General features: G+C 50.3%; 1 protein-coding gene across 1 annotated transcript; it reads right to left on the bottom strand.

Moving 5' to 3' along the window:
* Positions 1 to 1,804: 1,804 nt before the first annotated feature.
* Positions 1,805 to 13,512, bottom strand: LOC126536654 (uncharacterized). Its single transcript, XM_055074127.2, has 3 exons — positions 11,046 to 13,512; positions 9,522 to 9,687; positions 1,805 to 2,052 (listed from the first exon to the last, which is right to left on the bottom strand). The coding sequence occupies exons 1-2, from the start codon at positions 13,510 to 13,512 to the stop codon at positions 9,533 to 9,535; spliced, it is 2,622 nt and encodes an 873-aa protein (XP_054930102.2). The 3' UTR covers positions 1,805 to 2,052; positions 9,522 to 9,532.
* Between the last annotated feature and the right edge of the window lie 3,611 nt (positions 13,513 to 17,123).

The following is a 17,123-nucleotide window of genomic DNA, read 5'->3' on the forward strand; positions in this document are numbered from 1 at the left end:
AGCGGCGTTTTCGGCAATCAAGCACACCGTTCGCGGTGCTTCCACTCCTTCGATGCCTTGCGCTGCGAAGGCTACGGCGGAGCTGGGCGTGCCCACAACGCTCCGCCCTTACTGAACGTCACCACGGCACGCAGTTCAAATTTGATTTTAGATGTTCACGTGAAGGCCACTATTCTTACGCGATTGTGTCCTCAGCGGGCCGCAGTACACCCAGCCAGCGGCACCCTGCGGCGGCTGCGATGTCAACGCTACGCAGCAGATTGTAGCTACACGCAGCTGTAGTGCGTATGCGGCAGCGTTTGTTTTGTGCGCGACAGGGCTTGAGTACCCGCTTGCGCTCATACGCTCCAGTGTGGCCGTGCTACGTGGTGCAGACTGCCCTACACCAGCTTAACCGACGGATAGTAGCCACATCAAACTAGGGCATTTTGGAGAATTTGAAGCGCTCTCAAAAGCTCAATACGACGCGAAGTCTGCCAAGGCCAGGAGAGGCCAGGAGTGAGCGCGCGCTGGAAAGCGCGCGGGTGGTCTGACTAAGCTTCGCGTGTTATATAGGCCAGTTGAGTGCTCAAAATTAGTCGAAATTAGCGAGACCCGAGGGCTACGACACCGATAAGCAGGGTGACCACAGTTTAATTCCTATACGGGCGGCTGCGTCCGAGCGTGAGCAGATGATATTCGACTTCTTCCGGAAGTGTGTAATTATTATCCAAATTCGAAAGCAGATTTTCCCTTAATTTGGCCTGTTTATTAAAGTGCGTCGATAGATATACTCAGTAACAGTAGGAAGAAGCGCACTGATCCAAACACCCTTCTTGATTGATGTAAGCTTTGGAGCAACAGTAGCCGTACATGGGATTTTGCTGTATTGCGAAATAAAGCTTCCGGAAAAGAGCGAGGCGCCAGCTTCTGTTTAAAAAAAGAAGAAAGCATTTGAGAGAAAGGTGACTTCGCGCTCCGCTTGTGAGCTCCAGGTGCCTCGCACGACTGCAAAACTTGGCTGAGACATTCACGGAAGCGTATGCTATTCGCGGACTGTGTTTTTCTCACCAAGCCCGAGGATTGCTTTAGGACACCTTTAAGGTAGCCATAGAATAACTCTGTGTACCACTAGCTTGAAACGCCATGCACTTGCACCAACGAATGATGATGGTCATAACTTCAAAGTCTTTGGCACATACACACTCACGGGATTGGCCAGGAGTGGGGCAGATTTTACATATGTGCTAAGCGAATAAATTTAGGAAGCTATAGATCCGATGAATTAAAGAGAGTAAAATCCAAGATGATTCAGTAAACAGTCATTCTAAAAGAATACAGCTGGTTCTGGAGACATCACTGAGCAAGGTGTTCTTCTATCGTGCGCATCTGCAAATGTTTCTTTGCTTTTTCTTAAGCGGATACCGCACGAAACAGTGCAGAACTTTCTGCGCACATTATTATTCAAGTCATCTCGTCACTGCTCCGCATTACGAGTGTAACTGCAACTTTTTTCTTTCCCAAGACCGGAGCTCCAAAATGTGCACGTTTCTGGTAACCCGTGCAATACGAAGGACCGGCGCAAGGTACTCTCTTGCCACTTCGCGAGTCATTGAGACTGATATTTGCATACGTAAAAATAAACTTTTTATCAACGTTCTTTTCATCCCTATTTACCAATTCATAGTTTGGTCTTGCAGGTGAGACGCTGTTTCTTATTCAAAATCGCCCATGATATTCTTTAGCTCGCTGGCGCTGCCAGCGACGAGTTACGACGTTGCCGGAGTTTCGCGTGGTGGGTGCGCTGCGGAAAGCATATCGCGTATACAGTGGCTGAATTTGTAGCGAGGGCTCTCGCGAAGTAGTTTATAGGCTCATTTATTGAAGAAGGTTGCGTTGTTCACCGCAATACCGTAGCTAATAGTTGAGCCCGCCGCAGCTCTCCGGGCGAGCGACCTTTCAGCGGCTCGGGCCGGGCGTTGCGGCGCCGGCGATGCGACAGGCTTCCGGACAAGCACGCGCCGAGGTCGCGCACAGCGCAGGCTTTGCCGGCGGCAAGGGCCGGCTCGTCAGCTGCAAAGAATACCCCGGCAACGCGCCTTCACTCACACTGTGACAGTCACACTTTGCGCCATGTAAGCAATGTACGAATGTGTATGACCGCTAACGATCAGATCAGATAAGATCAGATCAGACAGACGTAAGAAAGTACGGACGGACGGACGGACAGACAGACAGACACAGACAGATTGGTGGTGCAAGTCTTCCCAAAACAAAACCTCAGCTGTACGGGAAGCCCTAGTGAAGAAGTGGTGAAGGGTGGGGGTGGAGAGGGGGGGTTGCACCGAATCAAAGTGCATGGCTCTAAAACAAGCACAATACAATTCACCGACAATTACGATACTCCCTTAACGTGAAATTTGAGCGCAGCTCTATACGTGTTTTGATTTCGCGATATATTGAGGCATCGCATCGATCACAGCACCGACTGACAGAGCCGCGACGCGCGACGCTATTATAGAGTGGCCGCGCAGTTCCCACTTCCCGGCAGCTGTAGCTTATGCAACCGTAATCTTTACCGGAAAACGCTTGCGGTGACCACTATGTACAAAGGCGAGCTTCCTGGTTCCTTTTTTTTAACCAAGCGCATGGCCGGTGCCGCCGCTGCGGCTGTTGGATAGATGGGTGGATAAATGTTATAAGCGTCCCTTTGGAACGGAGCGGTGGGTTGCGCCACCAAGCTATCGTTTTATTGCCTAATGTCCTACCTATGTTAAAAAATAAAAAAATAAAAGAAAAAAAACACGATGAATTCACATAGCCAAAGTTACCGACCCCCTATTGCGAACTTTGCTTTTGTACGTCTCCGTTTTTGTCGTTTCCCTACTTTTCTTCCACCAATCTTCCAATCGCCTCTTACTAATCGCTATTGTGGACATGTTTACTTACCCCCTGCTCTCGCTGGCCCCAAGGGCTTCAAAGGAGGCCAGTGATTCCTAAATCGACCGCTGGGCAGATAGATATCTTTACATTCTAATACAACATGCTCCATCGTTTCCCTAGCTTTACCGCAGCAAGCACATGCTTCTTCTTCCTTCTTGTATCTCACTTTATAAGTGCGTGTTCTGCGGCATCCCGATCTCGCTTCGAAAAGTAATGAGCTTCCCTTTGAGTTATCATAAATTGTTTCTTTCCTGATTTCGGTTTTTCCTCTTAAGTGGTTACTCAGAGCAGGTTTCTTTTCCATTGCCGCCACCCATGAGATTACCTCAGCCTCTCTGACTTTCCGCTTGACGTTCTTTGTTGCTGTGTTGCCCACCCTACAGGCCGCATACTTGCTGGTAAGCTTCCTAGTTCCTTTCCTCCCCTGTGAATCAATGTTTTTTACTGTACAGATACATGAACACTCTCACAGCCCATTTACTTCCTTCCATATTCCTCAGTCTTTCTTCATAAGTAATTTTACTGAGAGCTTCCCTCACTTCAAAACTTGTCCAGCCTATATCAATCACCCTGCACAGCTTTATTTAGAGTCTTCGCGTCAGCGTCCAATGCGAGGCGGTCCACTGACCATTGGTTGCCTTAAGAGTCCTGGTTGCACCCCTAATTTCAAGCAAGCAGCAGCATTTCCAAAAGTCCACCTGGAACCATACATCTTTCGGCATACCCCGGAGCACCTCGTACCTATTGCATCCCCATAGCGCTCTGTGTTTCATTATGGCCGCATTTCTCTTCCCCTTTCCTGTTATTGTTTTCTTTCTTGTGTTTCCATATATATATATATATATATATATATATATATATATATATATATATATATATATATATATATATATATATATATATATATATATATATTGCCTTCGTTTATCCATATACCAAGGTATTTATATTGTTTTACCCGAGGTATTTCCTGGCCCTGTATTGCCACTGTCTGTTCACTGTTTTCATTGAATACCATAACACCTGATTTTTTAACGCTAAATTTCAAACCTAAATTCTCGCCTTCCGGTCCACAGGTATTAGCCAGACGTTGCAAATCACTTTGCTTGTTAGCTAGCAACACAACGTCGTCCGTATAAAACAAACCTGGAAGCTGCTGCTCTACTACTGTACCCGCCTGTTTGTACGCGAGATTAAACCAGATATTACTTCCTTTTAGCGCCCTTTCCATCCTCACTGTGTACGTCATAAACAGCAGTGGGGATAAAGGGCACCCCTGCCTCAGTCCCTTGATGATATTAACTTTCTCCTCGTTCCTCATCCTTTCCCATTCAACGCAGACGGTATTTTCTAGGTAAATCTCTCTCAAACGTTGTATACAATCGTCGCCTAAGCCTTTCCCTTCCAGAATATCCCACAAAATGTTGCGGTCTACGTTATCATACGCTCCTGTAATGTCTAAAAATGCCACATATAACGGTCTCCTTTCTACTCTGGATATTTCAATAGACTGAGTGAGGACAAATAAGTTATCATCCAGACGCCGGCCTATACTCAAGGCACTCTGAAGTTCTCCCAAAATGCGATTATTATCTGACCATGCTTGCAGCTTTAACTTAATTTCTGCATTGCTAACATGTATATTACCGATGTAATGGTCAAGGGTCTATACGAGTGAATTCTATTTTTCTCTTCCTTACCTTTATAAATTAAATTCCTTCTACTTTGTCGCCAACTGTCGGGTATTAGTCTATATTTTAGACTTTTTTCTACTGCTTTCACCAGCGCTTCCTTACTTTTTGGTCCTAGTTCATTAATCAACCTAACGGGAACCTCGTCTAGCCACGTGGCTGTGTGCTTCGGAATTTTCTCTTCGGATTTCTTCCAGTTGAAATTTCTCAGCACCCGCTCCTTTTCCATCTGGTTCTCTTTCATCCCCCTCTTTTCCTCAACTACAACCTCGTCATTGCCTTGGAAAGATTCGGCTGTTATTTTTCGAATGTAATTTAATGACGCATGCCCTTCCAGTTTGTTTCCATCTTCGTCTATAGGATATGTTGTTGTATAGCTCCAGACTTCCTTCCTAATAACGTTATATGGTTCCAAAATATTTTAGGTGCGGCTTTCTTTCTCTCACGTATTTTCAACAACCAACGCTCACTTTCACCTTTTATCTTTGCTTGCACCAGTATTTGAACAATAGATTTTTTCTCCCTGTATATTTTCCATTTTCTGGCTACTTCATCCTGTGGAAACTGCGCCTTCTTTGCCTGCCTGTGCTCTCGGGATGTCTTCTGTCGTTCGGCGATCGCTTCTCGTATCTCCCTGTTCCACCAGCTTTTCGGTTTATTTTTTTCCTTTCCAACGAATATGTTGCTTCTCTTTCCGTATTTCTATCGTTATTACACTTAGAAGCTCACTACATTCCCACTTTTTGCTTGGCCATTTGCCAAGTTCTTCCTCGACTCTTGTAACTATGTTTGTTATTTGTTCAGTGTTCAAATTTGGACTGGCCATTTTGCGCTCCTTGCTCTCTTCCCCAACTGCATATCCCATCTTCAAAATGATGCGTTTGTGGTCACTCCCTATGTTGCTACACCCTTCCTCGTCAATGACCATTTCTCTCAACTTATGATGAATTCATTCTGTCATCAGACAGTAATCAATGGTCGATTGCAGGTATCCCACTTCCCATGTGGTTTCCCGTCACATTTAGGCCCTGTATTCACGATAACGAGGTTATGTTGCTCGCAAAGATCTAGCATTGACTTCCTGTTGTTGTCGGTATAGCCATCTAGATCCTGTATGTTGGCATTCATGTCACCTAATAGGGTAATTTCGGCATCATTCTTGAAACCCTTAATATCAACACTTGGGCATTCCACTAACTCTTGATTCTTCTTTGTGCAATTCTTTCCGGTCCCCAAATACGTTAAGCCCAGCCAAGTTTTCTTTCCCTTCATTGTACCTGATAACCAAACATACTCTTGACATTTTGAATTTACTCCTTTCCATTTGGCTCCCTGATGGATGAGCATTCCGACTTCCCTTCCCTTTCTTTCCGATTTAGTTTTGTTGCACCCTTCCCAAACATACCTTCAGTCACTGGCGGCTCTTCCGAGTCTCTAAGGTGTGTTTCTGTAATCGCATACACCCCTATTTGTTCTCTGTTTAACTGCTCCTGAATCTCTATCCACTTTTCTTTTCTTCTGCCGCCCTGCATACTTATGTAGCTTATTGCATCGCGGGTCCTCTTTCTCCTTTTCCTCCATTTTTCTGTTATTGACGGCGATGCTGTTATGAGGTTCCCCTAGGGGACCTTCGTTACTATCTACACTTGTCTCCTGAGCGCCCGTGGTTCCCCTAGAAATACAACCGCGCGACCAGCAAGTCACCAGCCCACTTCTCGTCCAAGCCTGTAATTGAAGTGAATCCCGTCTCTTTCAAAACCCCCACACCTTCTCACTTCCCTGTTTACTTCAACAACCTCGAAACCATTCCCTCGGCTCATTGTCCATATAGCCTCATTAGCAGCCACTGTGGCTCTGTGTACGTGACTGTCATGTACAGGCAGCTCCGGCACCCTGCACACCACGACCTGCACCTGAGGGGTGAGTTCACACAAGTCGTCTACCGCCTTCGGCAAGCGCTGGGCTAGTCCTGACCCTTCTTGTTTAGGACGTCATTTAGCCCACCTGCTACTACGACAAGGTTGCGTCCGTGGGCATTTTCCACGACCTTTGCTTTTGCTCGTTCCAGAAACCAGTGTCCGCCCGGGAAATGACCTTACCGCCACTCTTTTATCGCCTTTCGCCCTCTCCACAAGTGCTTCTGAGCACGTAGCCAGGTTTGCGTCGCCGGCGATAATCACCCTTTCACTCTCTCCTACTGCCGAAGCCTCTCCCTGCTTTTCTTTGTTATCATTTTCCGTGTGATTCGGACTTGACAAGGAGCATTGACCCCAGCGTTCCTGCTTTTAATTTGTGGCGGCCACAAGGTAGATGCAGCTATTTCCAGCTACCCCTCCTCACGTTGCACGCATCCCACGTGCTTTGCTGACACTCCCTGCCCTGTCACGTCGCGAGAGTGCGTTCCATTGTCACGACCATTCTCGTCCACGATGGCGGCCCTGTTCAGCTTTTCCTCGGTTGCTTGAAGTCTTTTTTCCACCGCCTTCCGTGCATCACGCTCCATATTTAGCTCATTTTTGAGCTCTTCGACCTGTTTCACAAGCTGATGCTGGAAATCCTCCATTTTCTTTAGCCTAGCATCGACATCACAGTGTCTGCCAATTAACTCCATTTCTTCTCCATTCTCATCTTTCCCCTCGTCTACCTTTATTGAGGGAACCCCCGCACACTACACGCTTTGTCGTCATTCTTGCTATGTGTTGCACTTAGTTTTTTCTAATACAAACACCGAATCTTTCAGGGCCGTGCCTTCTAGCAAAAGCCTATACGCTCAGTATCTAAATCCTTAAAATGCCGCAATGTAATTATCACCAATGTTTTAAAGAAATAAATGCAGCACAGACTTAAGGTATGACACGTGTTCGCCCGTGTACAGCAACGCACCCACTCTCTCACTGTCCTACCAAAGCAATATTCCCGATGCCAATGCACACACAGTAAAACCCTTAATAGCTTTTCGTCTTGCCACTTCTAAACTGCTATTTAAAGGCTATAAAGATTTAACGTCCCATACGGTAGCGCGTGCTGAACCACGTGGCGCCGAAAGACGCTCCGATTATCCTGCAAAACCAAATATGCACGAAACACGCGCGCGCGCACTAAAAAGAAAGAGAAAAGAGAAAGCTAGTCAATTCTTATTTAAAAGCTAAAAAACCCAGCTCATCAAAAACAGAAGCAAGCTCAAGGCATGCACAAAAAGCTTATGTTTTCGTCGCCACCCCGGAGCCCTGGAAAAACACGTCCATCCGCCAAGGCGAGAAGTTGGAGTCGCGGATGCGTGGAGGTGAGCGCCACCTGGTGGTAGTTCAAGGCGCATTCCTTCGCTTTCCTCCTCATCCTTCAGCTGAACCTGCCTTCTCCGCTTTCCACCTCGCGCTCTCTTTGCTCACGCCGTCTTTCATCCGCCGCTGCGCTCCGCTTTCGCTCTTTCATCGTTCGCTGTGCTCGTTCGCTCAGTTACGCCGAGGGAAGACGAGGTACATCGACGCTCAACGCAGGAACGGGCTCCTAAAGGCCGCCCCAAATTCAGCGTCTTCCCGGCGTTTTGTGGCGCTTCGTCACCCGGCGTCGATCGGCGTCGATGCCGAGGGTGGTGCACACGAGAGACACCAAATCTCGCGGCCGCCGAAAGCGGCTGTACGAGCGCAGACCAATCAGCGCTGGTACGCGTGCCACTCGTTTGGCCGGACACCCTATCTGGAGGCGTTCGTGCGACGACGCCGAGAGACAACGCCAGAAAACGCCGGTAAAAAATTGGAGGACGCTTAAGCTTCGCCTTCAAGAGTAGAACGCGATAGCGTTATCGCACTCCGTTCGCACCGCCCACTAATTCGCTCGGCATGCTCTTGAGTCACGCAAAGACACGCGGTGAGTGCCGAGCAACGCAGCGTTCGGCGCGGCAGCGAAACGTGCGCCTGAGCAAGCGGAACGAACCAAAGAACTCGGTGTCTCGGAGGGAGAAACGTTCTACGCGAGCCAAACGTCGTGATCGGCACGGACAGCCGGGCCGCGACGCGCCATGAAGGCGGATGTGATCATGGTGCTGACGCCTCGATGGGATCGTCCTCTATCTCGCTCGGGAGCACCACACAGACGCATGACTCCTCGCCAGCAGCACGGCACACATCGCACGGTACGCTTTCCCACCAGACGCGCTACGGCGCAGCGATCCCGTCAGAGGTGTCCCGCATCGGACGCTGCACTTAGGAATCGCGCTGTGAGCGGAAAGAGGAGCCTCGTCGCCTAAACACGAGGGTTCGAGTGACGCACGCTGGAAGTTGGAAGGGAAGAGAGCAAGAAAACTTATTAAACGCAAGGGTATTGGCGCATCCTCGCACCGGTCCCCGCACGGCCCCAATCAAAGCCAATGCGCACAAACGAGACGAAGGGGAGAAGCGGGCGAGTGGCGCGCCACCTGTCGGGGCAGCACCGTACATTGCAAGGAGGGGGTCTTCTGTGTTTACCGCAAGATGTCTCTGCGTGTGCGCCAAGCGCAGAAGAAATGTAGCGGAAACGTACTTCGCTACCCGTTTAACTGCGACTTCTGTAATTTACTTGCTCATAATTACCGACATACACTGCAGTATAACTTTCTACGGCACGTTTCTAAGCTAACACCGCATTCACTAGAGGCGCTTTTGTCCCGACTTGAACCATAGAACTCATGGCTGAGTGGCAGCGTCTCCGTCTCACACTCCGGAGACCCTGGTTCGATTCCCACCCAGCCCATCTTGCAAGTTGTTTTCATTTATGAATTGCCTTTCACCATTTCTCGCTCACGGCCAACGCCGCCGACGAAACCGGCTTTTCTGCGACACGAGCTCCTTAACGCTATCGCGTTAAAACGGTGATTGTCGGGCGGCTTTAAGAGCTGCGCTCCAAAACCAGCGAGTGAGAGGCGTGACTCACTGCAGGCCGACTCATGGGAGGTCGGTGCGGCTGCGCGAGGCACGCGTCGAGGTCCACCAGTCCAGGTTCGCGGAGTCTGGCAGCAGGGACGTCTCCGAGGCCGACTCTTCGAAGGAGAAGAACGACGAGTGGTCCTCCTCGCTGTCGACATCCGCACCAATTGGCCCTTAGCGCGCAAGGAGATACAAAAATTGTTGCACTGTGGTGTAAAATAACCATACTACAGCTGTTGACTCGCGAAAGAAAGCCCTACATGAGGAAATTTGAAGAGTTTCACAATCAGCGACTTAGTATTACGTGGAACTTCTCTGTTAAACCTTCTATTCGGCGTGTATAAAATCATTCACGTTCCTTTTAACAACACGCAATGACTGATAAGTACTCGTACCGTAAACAATCCTCTCAACCACCATTTTCTTTATGGACGGAAAGCATTACGGAGTTTCCTGGAAATTGATGTCGTGTTAGGTCCCCTTCTACTTATGTTATTAAAAGCTACGCGTGAATTCTCAGAAGTGCGAAATCAAATGCATGCCGTATTCACTTGCACCTTGTCTCATTGCTAACTACATTGGCAAATGAGCTCGCTGGTGAGGTTGCTAAATCTGATTTTCAGTCTTACCTCTTACTGCCAGTATCAATAACCTACAAAAACGCTGAACTCAGTACTGGATTCACATCCCGTACACTTATCGTCAGGAAAAGCTACCAGTGCTTTTTTACAGAGGAAGCTGTTGGCGCAGACCTGGCAGCATGGCACCGCTATAGTATGCATAGTAGGGTTACCAGTACCACTTATTCTAGGACATTTGGTCTTGATGCTTGCCGAATTTCTTAATTTGATTAGCATGCTAATTCGAGGTACATCACTGCCTTCGTGAGTTCATTCCCAAGGGGCCATTTCGATGCGGATTTGCATTTCATTAGACTCGTAACTCTCATCGGACACAAAAGGAGCACAACCTATCCCCATCAGAGCTTGGCTCGAGGCAGTTCTGGAATCCGTAGTAGCAACCTATTTTCTTTGGCTTTGCTCACTATTTATGAGAAATTTTGTCAGCTCTTGAAACCTATACCTAAATTTGGGCACAGCGTCTATGTAATTTAAAAAAGCTGGTTATGTTTTTCCTTGGATGAAAGGATGCTCTTGTTCTGTGTACCGAAAACCCGCGCCGCATATGTGGGTTCATTTGCGAGACGACTTCTGCTTCTTCATTCATCAGAGGCTGCATTCATAATGAGCACTGGTCGGCCGCTCTGGCTAATGTTATGTTCTTACGAGCAGCTGTGGATTACGGAACGCATTGCAAATACGGATCCTGAGAAGTGCATTGCGAATAAGCACGCCGTGCCTGTTTTCACAAAGCACTTCTTGTAGGTGATATCGGCTCGTAAGAGCAGGTAACAACCAATCATGGTAGTGGAAAAGGAGTTATCTATTGTGATCAACCCCCCATGACAAACACCTCTTACGAACGAAAAGCTTCGTGAATTCGACCCCTCGTTTAGAGGGCCGCCGCTTACCGCCCTCCGAGTCGGAGGCCACCACCTCTGCCGCACTGTCCTCCGGCCACGCGGCTGGAGCCTCCTGTTGTTGCAGGATGCCAGAGCTCGGCGTCCGGCTCGCTCTGCGTCGGCAACCGCTGTGCCTGCTACTGCTCCTAGGCCTCGGCTCACCACTCGGTGGAGCCATGCCGCTCGTCCGTTCCTGGCCTCCGGCCGCGGTTGTCTCCGCGCGCCGCCTCGCCTGGACTTGATAGGCGCTGCTGCGCTCCTGCGTTGCCAGAGACGAGGCGAAGCTCAGGGCTCCCGACATCGTCGTCGCAGCGTCCGCTGAACTGCCGCAGATGGTGGAATCACCGATGCGGCACGGAACCGCCTGCTGCTCGGACGTCGATCCGGTCTGCCTGCCGCGGGGTCCGAGAAAGCCCGGGAAATCTCGAGAACCGAGTACCGGGATGCTCAGCGAGAGGGGCGGCGAGGAACCTGGCTGCAGGATGGAATTGTATATGGATTCGAAGCAGGGGCCCTCCAGTATCTTGGCCGAGAGCCGCCTGCTGCGCACGTTCTTAGAGCTTCCGGTGGTGCACGAAAGCGCGCTGGGGCTCGGCTCCAAGACGACGCTGCAGCCGATGGAGCTCGGAGCCATGGTGTCCACGCGGCTCGCCAGCGTCGAGCTCTCCGACATCAGCAGACCCTCGGGTGAAGGAAGCTCGATGGTCTTCGCGAACGACTCCGGCGTGCCAACGGCCGCCGAGAGCATCTTGACGGACGCCATAAGGTCGCGCTCGCACACGTCCCACGGGGGCCAGGTGGGCGTCAGCCTGCTCTCGGCGCCCAACTCGGACGTCAGGCTGGGAGCCAGGTGGTCCGTGTTGTCCTCGACCACGACCACCTGGACCGGGCTTTTCGCGACAGTGTCACCGCTAAACACGTCGCCGCCAGTCTTCAGCTCCAACATCTTAGACGCCAGAGCGCCCACGACTGCCTGCGGATCCTCCAGCTCGATTTCGCAAACCGCCTCTGCGATCGTGTCCATTTTACGCTGCTCGCCGCCGGGACCCCACGTAACGTGTTGTCTAGCGCCAAGTGGATCTGGCGACGACAGAGAGGACGGAGGCCTCGAACAGGTTCTCGGTGATGACCGCTGCAACACCCGGCAAGGTGGTGATGACGGCGACGACGCACGCTGCTCCGACCAGGGCAGTAACGCCCCCTTGACCACACTGGCGGGCGAGTCGCGGGAGCGTGTCGGTGCAGCCGCTGCCGCCTCAAGCGTTGCTGCAATCGGGGAACTTACAGCGGCTTCACGCAACACGGGAGAAGGACAAGTGTGGTCGGCGTTGTTGATGGAGGCGTGCGCTAGTTCGATCTGCTGGCTGATGTACTGCGTCTCGTCGAACAACGCCGCTCCACCGGTAATCGAGGCCGACCGAGCGCGCGGCGATGATTGCGACCGCTCGCGAAGGTAGTGCCTGTTGCCCATCATAATGACTCGGAGGATGTCGTCGCCCCAACGGCGCTCCTTGGCGGCGAAGCGGCCCAAGCGCTGGCGTTCGCCCGTGTTCGGCCGCTTGGGCAAACGCGCGCTCCGGTGTTCCATGCTGTCCTGGCGCCTCGCCTGCTGCAGCATGCGGCAGCGGCGAGACGATCGCAGGGACCTGTCTTCACCCGAAGGTGACTGCGAAGGTAATGGTGTTGGTTTCCCTTGGGGTCGCTGCTTCTGCGGCTGCTCCCCGGCCTGGTACTGTTGCGGCGGGTGTAGCTGCGGTTCTATCTGGCGATGGTGAAGCTCCTGCCGTGCGGGTGACTCCGGCTTCGGCGTAACCGGAAGGTTTGCGACCCCAGTCTGCGACTTCCCATCTCCCGTCTCTTGAAAAGGAGCGGCCAACTCTGCGAAGGTGTGCAAGCACGTCAGATCTGTCGCCCGGTGAGCAACGCTGACGTTGGAGTCGGAGGACAGGAAAGACAGCGTCGTCGACGCTGACGGCAGCAGAGACCCTTCGTCGGAGCGGCAGAACGGGTGGCTCACGACGGTGTTTCTAGAACTCACCGTTTGTGACGGCGTCACTGATAGCCGTCTTGTAGAAGCTGTTAGCTCGACCATGTTTCGGTCTGGCAGCATTTGGTTGTTTTGACCGCCAATTTGTTCAATGGCTAGCCGAGTGGTGTTTTGACCAACTGCTTCTTGCTTCAAAGGCAGGCGGGTGTCTACTTCAATTTCTTCGATTTCTTCCTTCCCTAGCTTGATGTGTCCTTTATGTTCGATTCCTCTCTCTTCTGCGGCCTCTGCACGAGACTCAATGAATGCGTGATCAGTGCCTTCTTCGTCGTTTTCACTTGCACTGTTTCCAACAGAGCCTTCGGCAACGCTGTCATTGTTCACATGAACAACGAGCTCACCTGTAAAAAACAAATAAACCAAGGTTATACAAAAATCCAGGCCGTAGTTTTCGGAGCCGATCACCTGTATGAACATGAACATGGCCATACGCACCAGTACGTCATGTCAACAAAGCAGTAATTAATGCAGTACACATCAAAACTGCGCAAGCCGCTGAAGAACACAAACTGTTTAGACCGGTTAGGGTTCTTTTTTCTTCAACACTTCTTTTGCGTTAATTTCGTGGTAGCAGGTCCGTTATTGAATTACAACATGAATACCAAAGTCATATTTCTGAATTTATCTTCTGCGCCGGTACTTCAGTGTGACGTCACAAATTGGAAAGCCTTTTTTTTTTATTTGAGCAGTTGTGGCTCAGTCAAAGCTTCTCGAAGCTTGCTGCGTTGTCTTTCACTTAATTTACAAAACTCTAACTGAGTTCGAGCAGACGCCATCCAAATCCATTACGTCATGGTGAGCTAGTGCGGGAACTTGAAGGCGGCGTCGCCACCCGTTCTTCATTTTTGAGGGGTTTTTTTCCTCACCCACCAAGCCTCTTCTCACCGTAAGAATGACTATTTTAATACTTCAGAAGGGTCATTTTTTAAATGTGCTCATCAATCTTTTTCTTAGTGCCCCTCTAAATTATCAAATTTTTTCCTCACGTGCTGCCAGTGTTCAATAACGCAGCGAAGAAAGTCCGTGAATGAAAGGACTCATTGAAAAGCGAACAGGTTGTCATCATTCCACGTGACACTTGCAGCAGAACAAATTAAAGACGATTTTTAAGAGATGAAGCTTCAGAATATGTCTGGCCATTCAGAACGCCCAAATACGGAAGGCCACCAAATCAAGCGACTCGTCCAACCATTCGCAGGTGAATCGCAAAAGATCCGTGCATCGACCTGGCTTACCTTTCCTGAGCGTTGCTTTGTTTACAAACTCTTCATAATCTCCCTCGATTTCGGCTAGCACGTCAGCGAAGGGCTTCTCCTGAAAATTTACTTTCTTCTTGCGCTCATTCCCTTTGACTTTCTTGTCCTTTGACGCGGGAAACAGGAGCGTATCATCTTCGTACGGCACAATCATTCGGGATGCAACATCGACAGATTGCTTGAAGGTGGCGCGAAGGCCTCCCATGGACGTTTCGCTCGATTCCACGTCCATACTTCCAAGCACGGCCTCCGGAGTCACGAGGCTCCAGTTGGAGTCCATTCTCGGGGCCCTGAACGTTTGCTCCAGGCTTAGGCCAGCTGCAGCGTTAGCGGCCTCCAGTTCCTGCCTCAGCGAGAGGGTCTGCGCTGGTGGGCTGCTCGGAGGGAGATAGCCGTCTATCCTGCTCTCGATAGACGGCGTCTCATCGGTCATGCTGAAGCTGTCGCCCCACGCACACACCTTGAACGGCTTGTTGCCCACGGTGGTGATCAGCTGACTCGAACTATTTGGTCTAGCAGCAAGGTTCGGGCCGACTCGCTGTTCGCCTCGCTGTCCATCTGACCTGACCGTGTGTGGATGCAGGATGCCCTTGACGGGCCGCACTTTAGTCTCCTCGTCAATCGTCGTCGTCGTGAATTTGGGCGAGCTAGCCGGAGTTCGGTCAGTGAGTGCGATTCGCCTCCGAAAGTCGTCGGTGCACGTTCTGCTTGCAGCTCTTAGACTCTCCCGCGCCTCGCCTATTTCCTTGACTGTTGGGCAGAGCATGTCGGACTCCTCCACGGTCGTCGTGTAAAACCGCGGAGACATCGGCGGCGACGGGCTCTTTATGGTCTCCAGTTCCTTGAGAAAAAACGGGCTCTGCTTTACGACTCCTTTCGGAGGCACATCTGTCTTTGACTTCGAAGAAAGCGGCGCGGTGGTGTCAGGTACCGTCAAACCAGCCCCAGGAAACCGGGACGACGTTTCTTCTGCGACCTCGTTGCGAGGAACGTCCTTGGCTGATGTCCTAGAGGCCCTCTCAGCGTAATGCTTGACGAGTTCCTGGAGGACGTCTGTAAAAACCGGGTTTTTTGTCGTTGGCTCTTTAGAAGTGTTGGCGGCAGTTACAGCTTTACGTGAAATTGGCGCCTTAACGTCAACATTGCCAGTATCTCTCTTCGAGTCTTCTGCAGGCTTCACGGTTTTCATCACCTGTGATGCGTCCGCCGCTTTCGGAGGGTGTTCGAAGATTTTCTTTGGAGGCCCTGGCATAGGCGGTGGTTCCTTAGCAGCGCTCACGTGGATCTTGCTTGACGAAGAATCGGAAAAGATACGCTTGAGAAAGCTGAGACGTTTTCCGGGGATCTTGTTTGTTTTTTCCTGTTCCCTTGATGAAGACGCATCAGACTTCTGAGACGTTTCAACCTTGTCGTCTTTCACGCAAAGTTGCCGAGATCCACACGGATGCTCCACGGTTTCTTTAGCTTGCTGTTGGCTCACATTTGCAGATTTTTGCTTCGAGTTCGCCTCCTGGACCACCTTGTGCACAAGAGAGGTAGCTCTGAGCTCTGGAGCTGAAAATAGAGTAATATATGAATAACTAATTATATACCGCTGTCAAAACTAAGGCCAATCGGACGTTACGGCCCTACTGAGAACCCAAACGGTCTATGTTTGCCCCGTGAGCCAAATAAAAAAAAAGACCGTCCATTAATTTTAAGTATTACGCCCTATATGGTGTAGTACTAATCCCCAGGACCCTCACTCAGGTGGAAACTGGCTGGCTAAGAACACAAAACTAGGCACATTTTCACTTACTATACGCAGGTGTAACGTTAGAAACGGCGCAGCATATGTATACAAGTATTTAAAAGCAGTCAATATTGAACCCATTGGTACTGTTATTTCGTGACTGGGAATTAGTTAAGAAACGTACAGCACAACTACAACTGAAAAACTCACTATCAAATGCTATAGAAGAGATCATTCTCTATATAAGAGGCGTAGCGCGAAAATCGGCAAAGGGGATGGATATTGATCAAATACAAGCCAACTTATCAGACAAGATCATGTGGGAAAATAATAAATTCTTCCTTGCAGGTTGGCAGCCCTCTGTGTCTCTCTTACACCTTTCAGATGATGCTCAAATTTTATTGTCAAGTCAATGACAATTAGGGCTATTACGAAATTCCGATTCAAGCACTCGTGTGCAAGGCATCGTCCCTGCCCTGTGCACCCTCTCCTCCCCCCCCCCCTTCGCCTCTCGCAAGGTAAATAGCTAGAAGCATCTGGGACGTAGCGGCAGTTTGATACGATCACGTTATCACCACTGTTTTCACAGCAGCAACTTGCGTTCTTCTAATTGAATGATGATTACAATTTGTCGGGGTGAAGTAAAGGAGAGATAGAGAGCTCTTTAATGAAAAGCAGAGAGGTTTGCTGGCGTAGGAGTATTCGTCTACATGCTACCCTGCAAGGGAAGGGGGCATAAGAGCCATCACTGGCTGAAACGCCTCACCTACGTTCGGCTGCTCGGACATCTGCTGCGATTTATCGGTCATCTCCGGGCTGGTCTTGTCGAGCTGCACGGCAGTGTCCACGGTGCGTACGGCGTCGGTGGACATGGCGCGTTCCTGAACGCTGACCGCCGGCACGGAAGAGGCTCTCATCTTGAACCGGATCTCTCTCATGAACGAGTCATCGGTGGTGGACTCTGCCTTGCTCACCTCCCGCAACTGGCAGGGAAAGGGACCCGACGGTTGCGAGCCGGAATTTCGGTGGTCACCGGTAAACCTGCGAGATTG

This window comes from Dermacentor andersoni, chromosome 4 (assembly GCF_023375885.2).
Source record: "Dermacentor andersoni chromosome 4, qqDerAnde1_hic_scaffold, whole genome shotgun sequence".
Lineage (NCBI taxonomy): Eukaryota > Metazoa > Arthropoda > Arachnida > Ixodida > Ixodidae > Dermacentor > Dermacentor andersoni.